This window comes from Oxyura jamaicensis, chromosome W (genome assembly GCF_011077185.1).
Source record: "Oxyura jamaicensis isolate SHBP4307 breed ruddy duck chromosome W, BPBGC_Ojam_1.0, whole genome shotgun sequence".
In the NCBI taxonomy this organism is placed as follows: domain Eukaryota; kingdom Metazoa; phylum Chordata; class Aves; order Anseriformes; family Anatidae; genus Oxyura; species Oxyura jamaicensis.
The window spans coordinates 777,558-792,063 of NC_048925.1; the positions used below are offsets into that span (position 1 = coordinate 777,558).

At 35.0% G+C, this 14,506-nt stretch overlaps 1 protein-coding gene across 1 annotated transcript in view; it reads left to right on the forward strand.

The window, feature by feature from the left end:
• Window positions 1–14,203, forward strand: part of LOC118155640 (spindlin-Z-like) — a 51,209-nt gene extending 37,006 nt beyond the window's left edge. Inside the window, exons 3-5 of the mRNA XM_035309024.1 lie at window positions 6,177–6,515; window positions 7,175–7,408; window positions 10,363–14,203. Coding sequence (XP_035164915.1) covers window positions 6,177–6,515; window positions 7,175–7,408; window positions 10,363–10,562 — 773 coding nt within the window. The 3' untranslated portion in view covers window positions 10,563–14,203. The remainder of the gene's footprint in view (window positions 1–6,176; window positions 6,516–7,174; window positions 7,409–10,362) is intronic.
• Window positions 14,204–14,506: the final 303 nt, after the last annotated feature.

A 14,506-nucleotide genomic window follows, 5' to 3' on the forward strand; every position in this document is an offset into this window, starting at 1 on the left:
GCTACAGGAATACCTGGGGGAGCAAAGAATGGAGTACCTGAAAAAAATAATGATTTAAAGGAAAATGCCCCTAAGGTATTCCAAAAGCAATACACGCTAAAGGTGGAAGACAGAAGGGGAATGGAAGGAATAATTAATAACTTTATTAAATATGGACTATTAGTAGAATGTGAGTCAGAATATAACACTCCATATAGGCCCAGTTAGAAAGGCAGATGGAACCTATTGTATAGTCCAGGACTTAAGGGCCATCAATAGGGTCACAAAAGATTTATACCCTGTAGTAGCCAACCCCTATAACCTTTTGACAAAATTAGAAAACAGTCAAGTTTGGTTCACGGTACTAGATTTAAAGGATGCCTTTTCCTGCCTGCCCGTGGTGACTGAAAGCCAGAAACTCTTTGTTTTTGAATGATAAAATCCCAATGCATGAAGAAAAACTCAGCTCACTTGGACTGTGTTAGCCTGCGATCTTGAAGCTTGGAAAACCCCTTCAGGAAAAGGGGACACTGCTGCAATACATAGATGACCTGTTGATAGCTACCGAAGAAGAAAAGGAGTGTGTAGAATGAACTATTAGTTTACTAATTTTTTTCGGCACTAATACCGTGAACCCAGCCTCTTTCCTTAGTAACAGAGTTTCCAGATCACCCCTTCATGATTGCATCAAGACCATGGACACCACATACTCCAGCTGACCAGACTTAAAGAAAACACCCCTAGAAGATGCAGAATTGTTATATTGATGGCAGCAGCTTCGTCTGCCAGGGAATTCACCTCACAGGGTATGCACAGGGTATGCGGTAAGAAACATCAGCCCAAAATGCTGAAATCATTGCCTTGATAAGAGCTCTTGATCTGGCAAAAGAGAAAAGAATGAACATTCGGACAGATTTGAAATATGCCTTTGGTGTGGTGTGTGCACACGGAGCAATTCGGAAGGATAGAGGACTCTTATCATCCTCAATTAAACATGCAGAAGAGATACTGAAGTTACTCCGAGCAGTATACCTGCCTATTAAAGTTGCCATTATGCACTGTAAAGGACATCAAACAGGGGAAACTGATATTGGAAGAAGGAAATAGATTGGCTGACACAGAAGCCAAAGGGGAGGCAGAACGGGCATCTGAGAGTCAAATGTTGGCACTAGTACCAGGAACAGAAAACCAGGCATTAACAAAAGCCTTAGAAAATGAAGTAGAATATTCTAAGATCGATAAGCAATTAATTGAAGATGTAAAGGGAAAATGTTACCTACAGGTTTAGCACAAATAAATGATGGGAGAATCGTGATACCATATTATATTGGGTGGTAATTGGAGAACATAATAAAACATGCTGGGGAGCTGAAATTTTATAAGTTTATAAGTAGGACATGGATAGGACCTAATTTGTATACCATTGTCAGACAGGCGTCGTATGTCTTAAAAATAACCCACAGACTGGAATCAAGCCCCAAATGGGAACAATAGAGAAGGGAAATGTTCCGGGGAAACAGTGGCAAACTATTTTTTTCATACTCCCAAGAAAAGGGGGGTTTAGATGCCTATTGGTACTAACAGACACCTTTTCCAGATAGCCAGAAGCATTTCCGTGTAGAACTAACAAAGCCAGAGAAATGTCCCAAGTACTGTTGAATGAAATTATACTGAGATTTGGTGTACATTCAGTAATGTCATTTGAAAGGGGACCACACTTCACTGCAGAATTGACCCAACAAGTCAGCAAAGTGCTGGGGATTGATTATCAGCTACACACTCTATATAGGCCACAGGTGAGTAGCCAAGTGGAAAAAGAAAAAAAAAAAAAAAAAAAAAAGAATGATATGATAAAACAGCAGATTGCTAAAATCTGTCAAGAAACCAAAATGTATTGGTATCATGTGCTACCCATGGCACTTCTTAGAATTAGAACTAGGTCTAGGACCAAGGGAAAACTAAGCCCCTTTGAGACATTGTATGGCAGGCCTTACAAATCAATAAGAATGTTTTAGGAACTAGACCTTTTATTAGCCTCCCAAGGGGAAGTATGCACTTTAATAAATATTAGTTGCTGTATGTATGTAAATGAGGCAGGACAAATTGAGAGTGATCTCAAAAAAGTATTTGGAAAAGACCAAGATCTTATATAAGGTAGTTCAAGGTGACACTTCCTGGGGTTTTCGAGAATTATGGAACAAACTGACCTCTTGGTTACCCAACTTTTCTTGGCTTAAGCAATTGTTTATAGGGATATTTATCTTCCTTATACTAGTATTCTTAACCTGTGTATTAGTACAGTGTACATTTTGGTGCTGTATAAAAGGACTAGGTGATTATGAAACCTGGAAGTGTAACCAAATCAAGCACCAAGTAGAAACTGGTAAGAATTTTATGAAAACTTTGAATCAAGGAGTGTTATAAGCAAAAGAATTTGCTAAGGATAAAGCAAAGGGGGGACTTGAGACAGGGAACAAGATAAAGGATGTTGATTCCTAGGTCTTAGGTAGCACAATTGTATGTTAACGACCCCAAAGATAAGGGAGTAAAAGACTGTGTGCATAGGTAATAGAACCAGCAAGAACTGGCTTGACTGCTGTCAAAGAAAGGAAGGGTCAGGAATTTAGAAGACTCCTGGCCTTCATCAAAAGACCACCAGCGTACACTGGACAACCACCCAAGGACTCCAGAATGCATGTGAATAGGGGCGGGAACCTACGTTAATGATTCTTCCGGAGACCTGATGAATATGCAAGAGACTTATGGGAAATGAAATGAATATGTATTTGTCCCACTAATATAAGCACACTGCCAGTAACCCTTAGCGTGTGTATTTGTCCCACTAATATAAGCACACTGCCAGTAACCCTTAGTGTGTGTGTGTGTGTTAGGCGGAGTGATTCCCCCCACACCTGGTGCCATAATAAAGAATACCTGCTTAATAACTTTGGTTATTGAGTTTTCTCTGTGTCAGTTTGATCACAATTCTAATTTGAACCCTATTTTAAATAATTTTTCTACTTCACACCGTGAAAGACAGAAATTGTACTGACCATTGTTACTCTGCCTCATTTGTACTATTTTTGAGATTTCTTTGAACTTTCTATGAAATATCTGGTCCTGCTAATGAAACTTTTTCATGTAACTAGGTTTACTTATCCACTTAATGCCTTCAAGATAAGTAAGAGGACCTGAAACTTACTGCAATTGAAGGGGCATTTAAAATGAGGATGTATCTGATGCATCAAGAATCATTTTTAGAAATTGCTATTTGTTTTTTCTGACTGTGTGTTTTACATACATAGGGAAATTGAAATATTGAATGTCTAGGGAATTCAAATGTTATCTCAGTCTTTAAGAACAAACCTTTGTGGAATTTTAAAGATATTTCCAATAAAACAGAAGGAAAATATTTAGTTGGGTCTTCTGATTATAGCATCTCAAAAGGTTATTGTGCTAGTTTCAGCTGGGATAGAGTTAATTTTCTTCTTAGTAGCTGGTATGGTGCTGTGTTTTGAATTTAGGAGAAAAATAATGTTGATAACACAGGGATGTTTTAGTTGTTGCAGAGCAGCGCCTACAATAAGTCAAGAATTTTCAGCTTCTCATACCACCCTGCCAGGGAGGAGTCTGGGGGTGCCCAAGAAGCTGGGAGGGGATAGAACCAGGACAGCTGACCCAAACTAGCCAAAGCGGTATTGCGTACCATATGACGTGATGCTGAACAATAAAAACTGGGGGGAGTTGGCTGGGGGAAGGCTGCTGTTGCTCAGGGTCTGGCTGGGCATCATTCAGCTGGTAGTGAGCAATTGCATTGTGCATCACTTGTTTTGTGTATTCTTTTTGTTGTTATTGTGTGGGTTTATTTATTTATTTATTTATTTATTTATTTATTATTAAACTGTCCTTATCTCAACCCACACGTTTTTGCACTTTTCTTTTCAATTCTTTCCCCCATCCCACTGTGGGGTACAGGAGGGAGTGTGCAAACAGCTGTGGGATGTTTAGCTGCCTGCTAGGTTAAACCACAAATTATGTACATTTGTATTACTCTGCACATCAGGAAAAAAAACAAACAAACAAAAAACATCACCACACATTACTGAGAAAAAATGGTTTAAGAGTTGCTATTGTCTTATTTGAACACATACTGGTAGCTATTATTTGTTGTCAGTTAGAAACCTATGTTTTCTTTCTTAGCACATATTCACGTGCAAGCAAAAGTGGTTTTTCTTTGACAATTTATTCATTAGAAAATAATTTCTTGCAATATGAGCGACTACAAATGAGAATGAATATTTGTTCAGTAGTACAGCCGTCACACAAAGAATAACTTGAACTGTGAGTATACCTAACTGCTCTTTGACTTGTAACTGCATTTACAATGCTTTTTGCTTTCTCCAAGGCACTTTAAAAGGTAATTACCAGTTTGAACTTAGTTATGTAGTCTTTTTCCATGATATTTTTAAAAAAATTTGAAGCTTTTCACTTAATTGTGCAAATTTAAATGTTATGATTATGCTTTATAGGTATAAAGTAAAATTGTGTAGTTAAACAAACATAAACATGAATTTAAACATGAGCATTATTTTACCTTTTTCAATTTTAACTTTGTAGCTTCAATAGTAGTTTTATTCTGTTAGGATGCTTTAAAATGGAATATTTAGAAAAAAAGGTAAGATTTGATCAAAAACTAGAATTTGAGCATGTGTTCAAGTTTCTGTGTAAAATTAGAACCAACTTTGCAGGGCAGTGCCTCTTAAGTGGAATAGAAGTTAGCATTTCTGTAATAATCAGTTATCCAAGTTAGGAGGATGAACTGCAGGGTGACATCCTTGATAAGAATTAAATCATCACATAAGTAAAATTTGACAAAAGATAATGTGAAACTCTGCTAAGATCTTCATGAAGAATGAAAATTTGGAGGTGGGACAAACTGCTGAAGGAATTGTACATCTTATTTTTAATAGAATTATGATTACATTTTCAGCATTACTAATTTTATGTACTGTTTTTCATTATTCTTTAAGACTGATTATGAGATTTTACTTGTATGATTGCTATTTGCCTCTTTTGGAACTCTATCATACATGGACTGCTCTATGAGCTTTCATTGTTCCTGGAGACATTTCTCTTTGGTCACTGTCACTAATCTAAGGGTGGATGTTTTCTGCAACTGATTTTTCATTTTTTTTAGAAGTTGCATGACTAGTATGTTTTAAAGTATATTTTACTGCCATTTAATTAACTAATCCAGAAATTTATTTTGGAATTAGCTAACATTCATGAAAATTTTAATCAGGCAACCTTCAAAATATAATTTTAGGAATGAATATGTATATCATAACAGGCTAAAATAAATATAATATACATTTATCACCAATGTACTGTTGTAACGCTCATGTTTTATATTTGAAACTGTTTTGTTTTGTTTTTTAATCTGAGTAGAATAAAACTTGTGTAATCATGTTTTAGTGGTTTGAAACTGTGAAATGGCTTACATGACTTTATCTGAACAACTAATATTCACTAGCGGAAATCTTTCCATGCAAGTTGCATTAAAAAACTGAGGAAATGCAAAAAGTATATTTAATCTGTTTTCTGCTTTAAGGGGTATCCCTTTTATTGCTTTTACCTTTGCATATAATTTTTCTTGTGTTGTACTAAAAAGGAATGTTAGAAGAATGTTGTCAAGAATATTGTCAGAATATTGAAAGATACCTGTAAGTGCAGAGTGAAGTGAAATTTCTTTCAGGTGACAACACAGGTTAGGGAAAACAAATGCCTTGAAGAATTTTAATCAACCACCACTAAAGTTTCCACTGACTTCTTCCTCCTGTGGTAAGGGAATTATGTTTACTGTTCCGCTGAGAGCAACGAAGTAGCAAAGCTATAGTACTGTCAGGTAACATTACTCTTTGAGACCTGATTTAGGGTTTTAACAAATGAGTTTTGATGTTCATTGTTGCACTAGGTAAAATAGTTCTTTTGGCTTAAGCATGCTAGGTTTGGAAACTACTATTATGAAAGCAACCTTATACAAAATGTTGAAAGTGTTTTGCTACTTTTCAATGATTTTTTTTTCTTTTTCCAGTACAATAGAATATGCTTTATGCCCTAATTTGAATAATGTGCACTAAACTGTATGTATTATAATTTATTGCATCTTTATAATTTTAATTAATATATAATAATATATTACCTTCTTAAAGCATACAGCTCTTGCCAGAGTAGATTTTTGAGTATGTACTTGTTTAATACTATGTTTGTATCTGTGTACAGAAAGCATAGAAACAATGTGGGACCAAGCAAACCTATTTCTCAGCCACGAAGAAACATTGTAGGCTGCAGAATACAGCATGGCTGGAAAGAAGGGAGTGGACCTGTAACACAATGGAAGGGCACAGTTCTTGATCAAGTTCCTGTAAATCCCTCTCTCTATCTTATAAAGTATGATGGATTTGATTGTGTGTATGGACTAGAACTTCACAAAGATGAAAGAGTTTCAGCACTTGAAGTCCTTCCAGACAGAGTTGGTAAGAGGTGATTCCTATATATGCATATGTTGTCATTTAATATTAAATGTTCTCCACTAATCTCTCCTGACTTTCACCCAAGATAACATCAGAACATTTAAATTTTATTAAATCACTTTTTGTCACTTTGCACATAATCCAAATTTTCACAAAGTTCAAGTTTACCCTAGTAATTACTTGTTTATGAATGGAGTAAGATCTTGTTTTTCCTGACTACAAAGAGATCAGTAGTAGTCGCTAGAATGGGGTTGGGGGGACCAAACCCAACACTTTCATTAATAATTTCATAGAGCTGCTCTGTGATTAGCCTCTCTTCCTCCTCTCCCCTCCCCCCACAATACAAATATTGAAAATACAGACAATATTGCTATGGCCTATATTGGTCTCCCTTTACCTTGCATTATAACAGTTTGTTTAATCTGTACCGGGAGGTGTACAGTGATGGAAAATGTTAACATGGAAAGTGTTAACATGTTAAAATAATTCCTAAAGTTCTGCAGATTTTTAATCTTCAACTATCTGGAATAGACAGTATTTGATTTATATGTGAATTGACTAACTTTCAAACAATTTTATTCGTGAATCTGGATAAAGATTATTTTTGACAAAGACTTACATCTGTATTTTTTTAATGGATTTATGAACTTATGTCATTTCAGCTTCATCTCGAATTAGTGATGCCCACCTGGCAGACACAATGATTGGCAAAGCTGTGGAACATATGTTTGAGACAGAGGATGGCTCAAAAGATGAATGGAGGGGGATGGTCTTGGCTCGAGCTCCTATTATGAACACATGGTTTTATATTACCTATGAGAAAGATCCTGTCTTGTACATGTACCAGCTCTTAGATGATTATAAAGAAGGTGACCTTCGCATTATGCCTGATTCCAGTGAGTAAGCCAGTTACTTTTTTCTTCTAGAAAGTGGCATCTCTCTTTGTGTTTGGCTTATGGTTTATTTATGGAAAAGAGAGATGACAAACAAGGGTCTTGTTTGTTACTCCCTTTTACATTTTCTTAAAAGTATCAAAACTATAGCACAACAGAAAATACACATGTATTAACTCTTGAAATATTTCACTTGAATCGGTGGTGAAGTATGCAATAAATACAGGAAAATACTGTTCTGTAGTCATGCCTAATTCTGATGGATGTACATACTTTTGTGGAAGAGAGAATGCTTGGAGTTTTTTAACTGGAAACTGACAAACTAGAAGCTTTCCACTGTTGTTTTCTTACAGAAATGTCACAGCTCCTTGACAGGCTCTGGATTTGCATTTCTAAAGCAGTTCTTCTAAGAATAATGTTTTGGGGATAACTAAAATAGGCAGATTAAGTTAGCTTGAATAGGCATCTTCAGTTTGGAAAGTTGTTGAGTAGTTCTTTGGAGGAAAGAAGCACTAATCTTTTGAAAACTCATTTTCTCTCACGTTTAAACTCAGTAACAGGAAAAATGTTTCAATAGGTTAGGAGGGATATTTTTTCTTCCCTTCTTGAAGTGAAAGTTATTGGTGATTTTCCTATTAGTATAGAAGGATTTTCACATAATCAATATTGTTCAAGAGATTTGGATAGCCAGTATATATATATATATATAAAAAGATTGTCAAAAATATTGTACTCTCCCTCCACCTAAAAAGCACTTCTCTGACAGAGAGGCAATTTTAGCTTTAAAGTGAATTAATGATTAGATAATTAGTGTTTGGCTATGCAATGCACTACATAAATACTAGTTAAAATTCATTCATTGAGTTTGAGACTGTCTTCCTTCAGATCTAGCACTGATGATAGTCTTATGGCTGAGTGACCAGGTGGCACTTACTTGCATAGCCTCTGTAGTAATCTTTTTCCAGTCTACCAAAAATAATATATCTGTGGCTTGAAAAGAGTGTATATGTATTTTGTATATGCTCACATTTAAACTGGATCGTGGGATGTCTTAAATTATCCTCATAAACATTTTGATCTCTTACAACTGAAGTCTTATGTGTTGGGAATGGTTTGTTGTGTTTTCCATAAAAGTTCTTATTAATTTGCTTTTACAGTACTGATTACTATATTAGAAAAGCAGGTGTCTAACATAAATTCTTATGAATTTAATGAATTAGAAAATTACCTTTTAAGCTATACGAACAGCAAACAACATTAATAGCAAAAGCAGTACAAAAATCTATGATATTACTTAGAGATCATGCTCAAAAGTTTAAGAAGGATAGTAACAGCAAGTTATGCAAGTATTTATTTTTGCTACATTACCATGTATTTCACTGGGGAAGGATGAAACTCTTCCTCACTAATATCAGTTTTTGTATACTCATTTTGTATACCCATTTTGTATACAACATTCTAAATTTCCACCTTCAAAAAATATTCACTCTTCCTAATGCAAAGTTTTCATTGTTAGTAAGGCTCAATGTATTTTCTTCTCAGAAGCTGACATGTTGAAAGAATAAAAGAAAAAGTGAAAATTATCATGCAGTTTTATGAGAAACAGATAGAAGATATCTTGCTTGAGTTAGAATTTCTGATGGTAGGAAAAGAAACATATATGGATTCAATAACTATTGAATGGGGAACTGATAATGAGAGTTCATGCGAAGGGAATGAAATAAGGTAACTACATAATAAACATGGGGTTTTTCTTTTGAGGGTTTGTAGTGAGCAAGCTACAACCCTCATCATATCAGAGCAACAACTACAACCTAACACTGTACTACCATCTTACACAATTATAAAAATATGCATTCTGTCCAGTATTTCATCATGGGCAACCAAAGGCAGGCTATTGTCTTTCAGTTCACAGCTTCTCAATCTAGTACTTAAGCACTAAATAACTAAGTAATAAATTTTCCTTGTGTTTTGAACAGTGAGCAGATTTGCACCACAAAAATAATATATCTGTGGCTTGAAAAAAGTGAGCCACAAATGGAAAAAAGTTTCTTTAGGAATAAGATGGTCACAAATAAAGCAAGCTCTTTCAAAGCAGGCATCTCCAAGTAATGTGTTCTCTGTGTAAAACCTTAACTAGGATTGTAAAGTATTTCTGCTTTTAATAGTTCTGCTTTGCTTTCTTATAAGGGAATAAAATAAGGGAAAAGGCCTATATGTTTTTCACATTTAAGAATTGTTTTTCATGTGCTCTTTTTTCCCTTCATGCTCATCATGAGATTATTTACTATTTACTTCTGTTTCCAAGACACTCCAAAGTATGAACTCCCTTCCCTGAATCTGGATTTTTTTCAGATAATGTGAATTGTGTCCTTAAAGATACATCTGGATAGATTTTGCTAGAAAAGCAAATAATATAGTTAGACTTCAGCAACAGCATCCATTCCAGTGTGAAATCAAAAGCCCCTTTTAACAGCCTTATTGATTAAGGAGTTTACACTTGACTTAGAAGATGTGGTTTTGTTGCACTGGCATGCTTGCATTGGCATTTTGAATAAAGCATTTGGGGAGAGGTATGCCTAGCTTGCCTGCCTTTTTGTTAGAGACTCAGTGCCTTGTTCTGCTGGGGGTTTAAATTTAATTATCTACAAATATATTCTGTAACTAGTGTGTAAACCTTCATGCCAAAAAAATACTTTTCTAACCAATTGAAATGCTGTTTTTGACTTCATAAAATTTAAGATAGCATTACCTTAAAGAAAAAATAATAATTCTGTGACTGTACTTTCTAGAAGCATGGCAATAGTTAGGTGTTTGTCTGAACAACTCATTTTAGACGTACTCTGCATTTTAAACTTGTGATTATTTCTCATAACTTTTAAAGAAGACTGCAGTTTTCTATATTGAAAATAAATCTATAAATGTCTACCAAAGTACGCTGTATTTTTGTGTTACAGATGATTCACCTCCTGCAGAACGGGAACCAGGTGAAGTTGTGGACAGCCTGGTAGGCAAACAAGTGGAATATGCCAAAGAAGATGGATCAAAAAGGACTGGCATGGTCATTCATCAAGTTGAAGCTAAACCATCTGTCTATTTCATCAAGTTTGATGATGATTTCCATATTTATGTCTATGATTTGGTGAAGACATCCTAGACATCAACATGAACTTTTGCCAAATTTGTGGAACTATTAAATGTAAAATTTGTAGACACAAAGACTTGACTGCTTTTCAGTTAAATGAAAGCTTAAATGTCCCTGTGAAGCCACAGTCTCTGTCATCAAAACTATTGTGTTCTGAATGATACAAACATTTATGTGAACATGGTACGTTTTGCATAAGAGAACTCCTTTTCTTGAAGGAAGTCAATATATTTGGGTGGGAGGGAGTTAAAAGCAAAGAACAGCTGCAAAATCAAGCTGTATAAAGTCAATCTAGTGTTGTAATCTATTTTTTTTCCATAGATTTTAACTTTCTTCAACGTTGCACTTACCTGTTCAACTGCCACATGGAAGTGTAGTTTGCTATTTTCGATATACCTTCTTTTGTAACATTAAATTTAATTTCTTGGCTACTGGCAGTCCTTTGTTTTCCGGGTTGATACAGAAGTGACTTTCCTAAAACGTTTGAATGGTTTGTGCAGCGGTAAGGAGTGCCTAACACAAGTAACATCAATCTACTGTGTTTCTACACTTTATTTCACATTAAGCTTTTTAAGAATTTGCGGTACATGGAAATACTTGTGCATTTTTAGTAGTCACAGGGCAGTTGAATATCAGTTGTTTGACTTAAGCACCTTTCAGTGTAAACGCTTTAAAGTATAAAAATATATTTAATCTGTATAACCAGTTAATTAGAAAATGCAGGTTAATGGCCCAATTTTTACAAGTTGTAGGAACCAGTAAAATAGACACAAAAAAAAGCTGCCTTCAATCCTAAATGTTGTACTTTGTTTTGTTATACACATTTCTTAACAAAACCCAAGTGTTTGGTGCCACAAGTTTAACAGTATATATACTACTTAGAAGACTTTAGACTATGCATTGGCAATCAGTAGTCTCTCATTTAATATCAGAACCTAGCAAACTGGATATTTGTGTGTGGATTTAGAAGCCTAAGAGTAGTTAATCTTTTACATGGTAAATACAATCTTGGGGGAGGGGGTGGGGCCCTTTTACATTGAAGACCTCCTTTAGAGAAGGAGAAGCGTTTGTTGCCTTCTGCTCAGTTTGCTGTATTTCTTTCCTTTGCTTTGCCTTTTTTTTTTTAAAAAAAAATTGTTCTTAACCATCTTCCATCTTGGTTCAAGAAGGCATGTTCCCAATTTATTGTTTTTCTGGCTTTTCCATGTAAGAAGTGACCAGACAAATCTACAGCTTAAACCCATTGTTGCCTTTGGTGGTGTACTTGCTTAGAGGTATGCTATTAACATGAATTTCATTCTATGAACACTAGAATTCTGCATGCCAGTGGTGTACTATCTAATGGAAGCTATAGGCAGTCTCAGTGGTTCAGTCATCTGCATTAGATTGTGGATGTAAATAGCAGCCCACAACAGACAAATCCTTTCACAGTTTTAATCTTGCAAGTTGGTTCTAAATCAAGGTCATTTTGTTGTTGTTGTTGAAGTGTAGCAGCTTTTAAAAGCTATAGAGCTGCAACAAGGATAAGCACAGCAGCAAAATTATCATGCTTACATTAAAGCAGAGCTCTACAAGGTTCAAAGTACAGCTTCACAGAAATACAGTACATGAGGACAGTCAACACTGTTGATGGAAAGAAGGAATACATAGATATCCAACCTTATGCGGTTAGTGGAAGGATGCAGGAGAGGTGCTGTTAATCAGAGATCTGACCTTTATTGTGGGTATCCTTGATATCAAGAACTAAGTAGTTTAAGACCCCTTCTGTCCTTTTCTTTGCCTGATTTCATATTTCAGCCTTAAGGCCTATGCCTCATTATGCTGTTTAATGGTAATACCATATAAATATACCTTAATCCTTTGTCCCTTGCTACTATATTGCATTCTGTCCAGTATTTCATCATGGGCAACCAAAGGCAGACTATTGTCTTTCAGTTCACAGCTTCTCAATCTAGTACTTAAGCACTAAGTACCTGAGTCATAAATTTTCCTTGTGTTTTGAACAGTGAGCAGATTTGCAACACAGTGCTTTCATCCTGCAGATCTGTTATGTGCTTTCTATTGACTCTTACGAGTCCTGCATGTAAATCTTAAAGCTGAGCCTGGCTCCATGAGCCCCAGTTGATATTTGTGGCACAAGAATGAGTGAGTGTATTGATTATACACAAGATACATGAATAACTTAGTACAATGAATTTTGGGCTATACTTCTAAGGAATACAAGGTTTGTTTTGAAATAGCTGAGGTTTACTGGAACACTTTTAGCATTAAGCTTACATGTTTTATGCAAGACACTCTAATACAACACGTATTTTGCTAATTAGAATATAATCTCTAAACTGTCAAATTTATGGCAGTTTTTAGATGTCGTTGTCTGTTGCATGATTTTTTCTTTTAATCTTTTTTCTTAATTTTGTTATTGTTAGGTTGTGGTTTTTTGTTGTTTTCTTTGTTTATTTTCTATAGCTTAAACCACCTTTTTGTGGCTTGAGACTAATTCCACTCCCTGCCATCTGCTTTGGGCTTTGTTTTAGGCTCATGTTTCAGATCTGCATGCAGTGCTTTCATTAACCTGGTAAATATATGTTGCTCCCTTGTTCAAGGGGTGCAACATTACTTTCCAAATTTATCATAGGGCTTGTGATGGCACAAGACATGGATCTTTGTATAAAAGTTATTGGCCTCTCTCATTTACCTGCTGTAGTATTGTTATGTATTGTGTGTGTGTGTGTGATGTCAAGCTGCCAATTAAAACTTGTAAAAAGGAAAAAAAAAAACTTAAAACCAGACCATCTTTTTTTTTTGCATGCTTAGAATGTTAGAACGTTTAATGTAACAAACTGAATTTGCATGTTATAATGTTTAGGTTTGGGCTTTGTTCTTTTTTTTTGTGTGTGTGTGATAAGTTTTTTGTGAATTTGCTTATTGTGCTGTTTTAATGGTTGTTAGTAGGATTAAATGCGCTGGTGAGGCGAGCATGGTGCCAACAGAAGGTAATTTTCCAGTTGTATGTGTCATACAGCATTTGAAGGGACCATGTATTCTGTTCAAGAACAAATAAAATCACAATTGATTAGTAAAACACTACATTTTTTCTTTTGAATACCAAATCCTAAAATAAGTTGGACTACATGAAGACTGAAATACTTTGGGGAAAATCCTATTTATTGCAATAGGCATAAGCCTTCTTTAAATGAATTATTTAAAAAGGGAGGATTTATCTTCAGACAGAATATATTACAGATGATTCGGGGAAAAATTATGGTAAAAGCAGTTTGGGGTTCCTTAAAAATGCTGTGCTTTTTGTATTTTACATCTTTCATTAGTGCAATTTGGATGGTTCTTAGTATGTGTATAGTTCAGAGGTCTTTGTATTCACATTTTAAAATTAGGTAATGACTTCATCTTTAGAGCTCGGTTTCATTATTTTTATTTTGAACAATGTAGACAGTTCCCTGTTTTCTGCATTTAGAAGTATGAACACTTTAAATCTGTTACTTAATTCTGTAAGTAATTTTTATAATTATGATGTAACTCTATCCTTAAAACGTTTAAAATAAATCCTTTATGTGCAATTCATGACTGTAAATTTTGTTCTCATGAGCAAAATGTAGTGATGTGACTTCAGACTGTGAAAAAGCAGTTTCTTCATTTAATTTATTTATTTTTTAATTAAAACCAACTTAGTATTTTAATGTTGAGCCATGTATGCTGCTGGTATAACACTTTCCCCTATGAAATAAGTTTTCTTGCTTAGCCAATTTTTTTTTTTAATCAGGTAAGTAGGAACATTGATAAGATGGAATTCAACTGAGGTAAAGCATAATGTTTAAACTGTATTTCACCAAAGGCAAAAAGATTCCTCTTCAGGCGGTTATGTAAGTCTGTGAGGGAGCCTCTATTTCCAGAATGCACTATAGCTCAAACTGTTAGCAGTAGCCCAGCATTGGGGTATA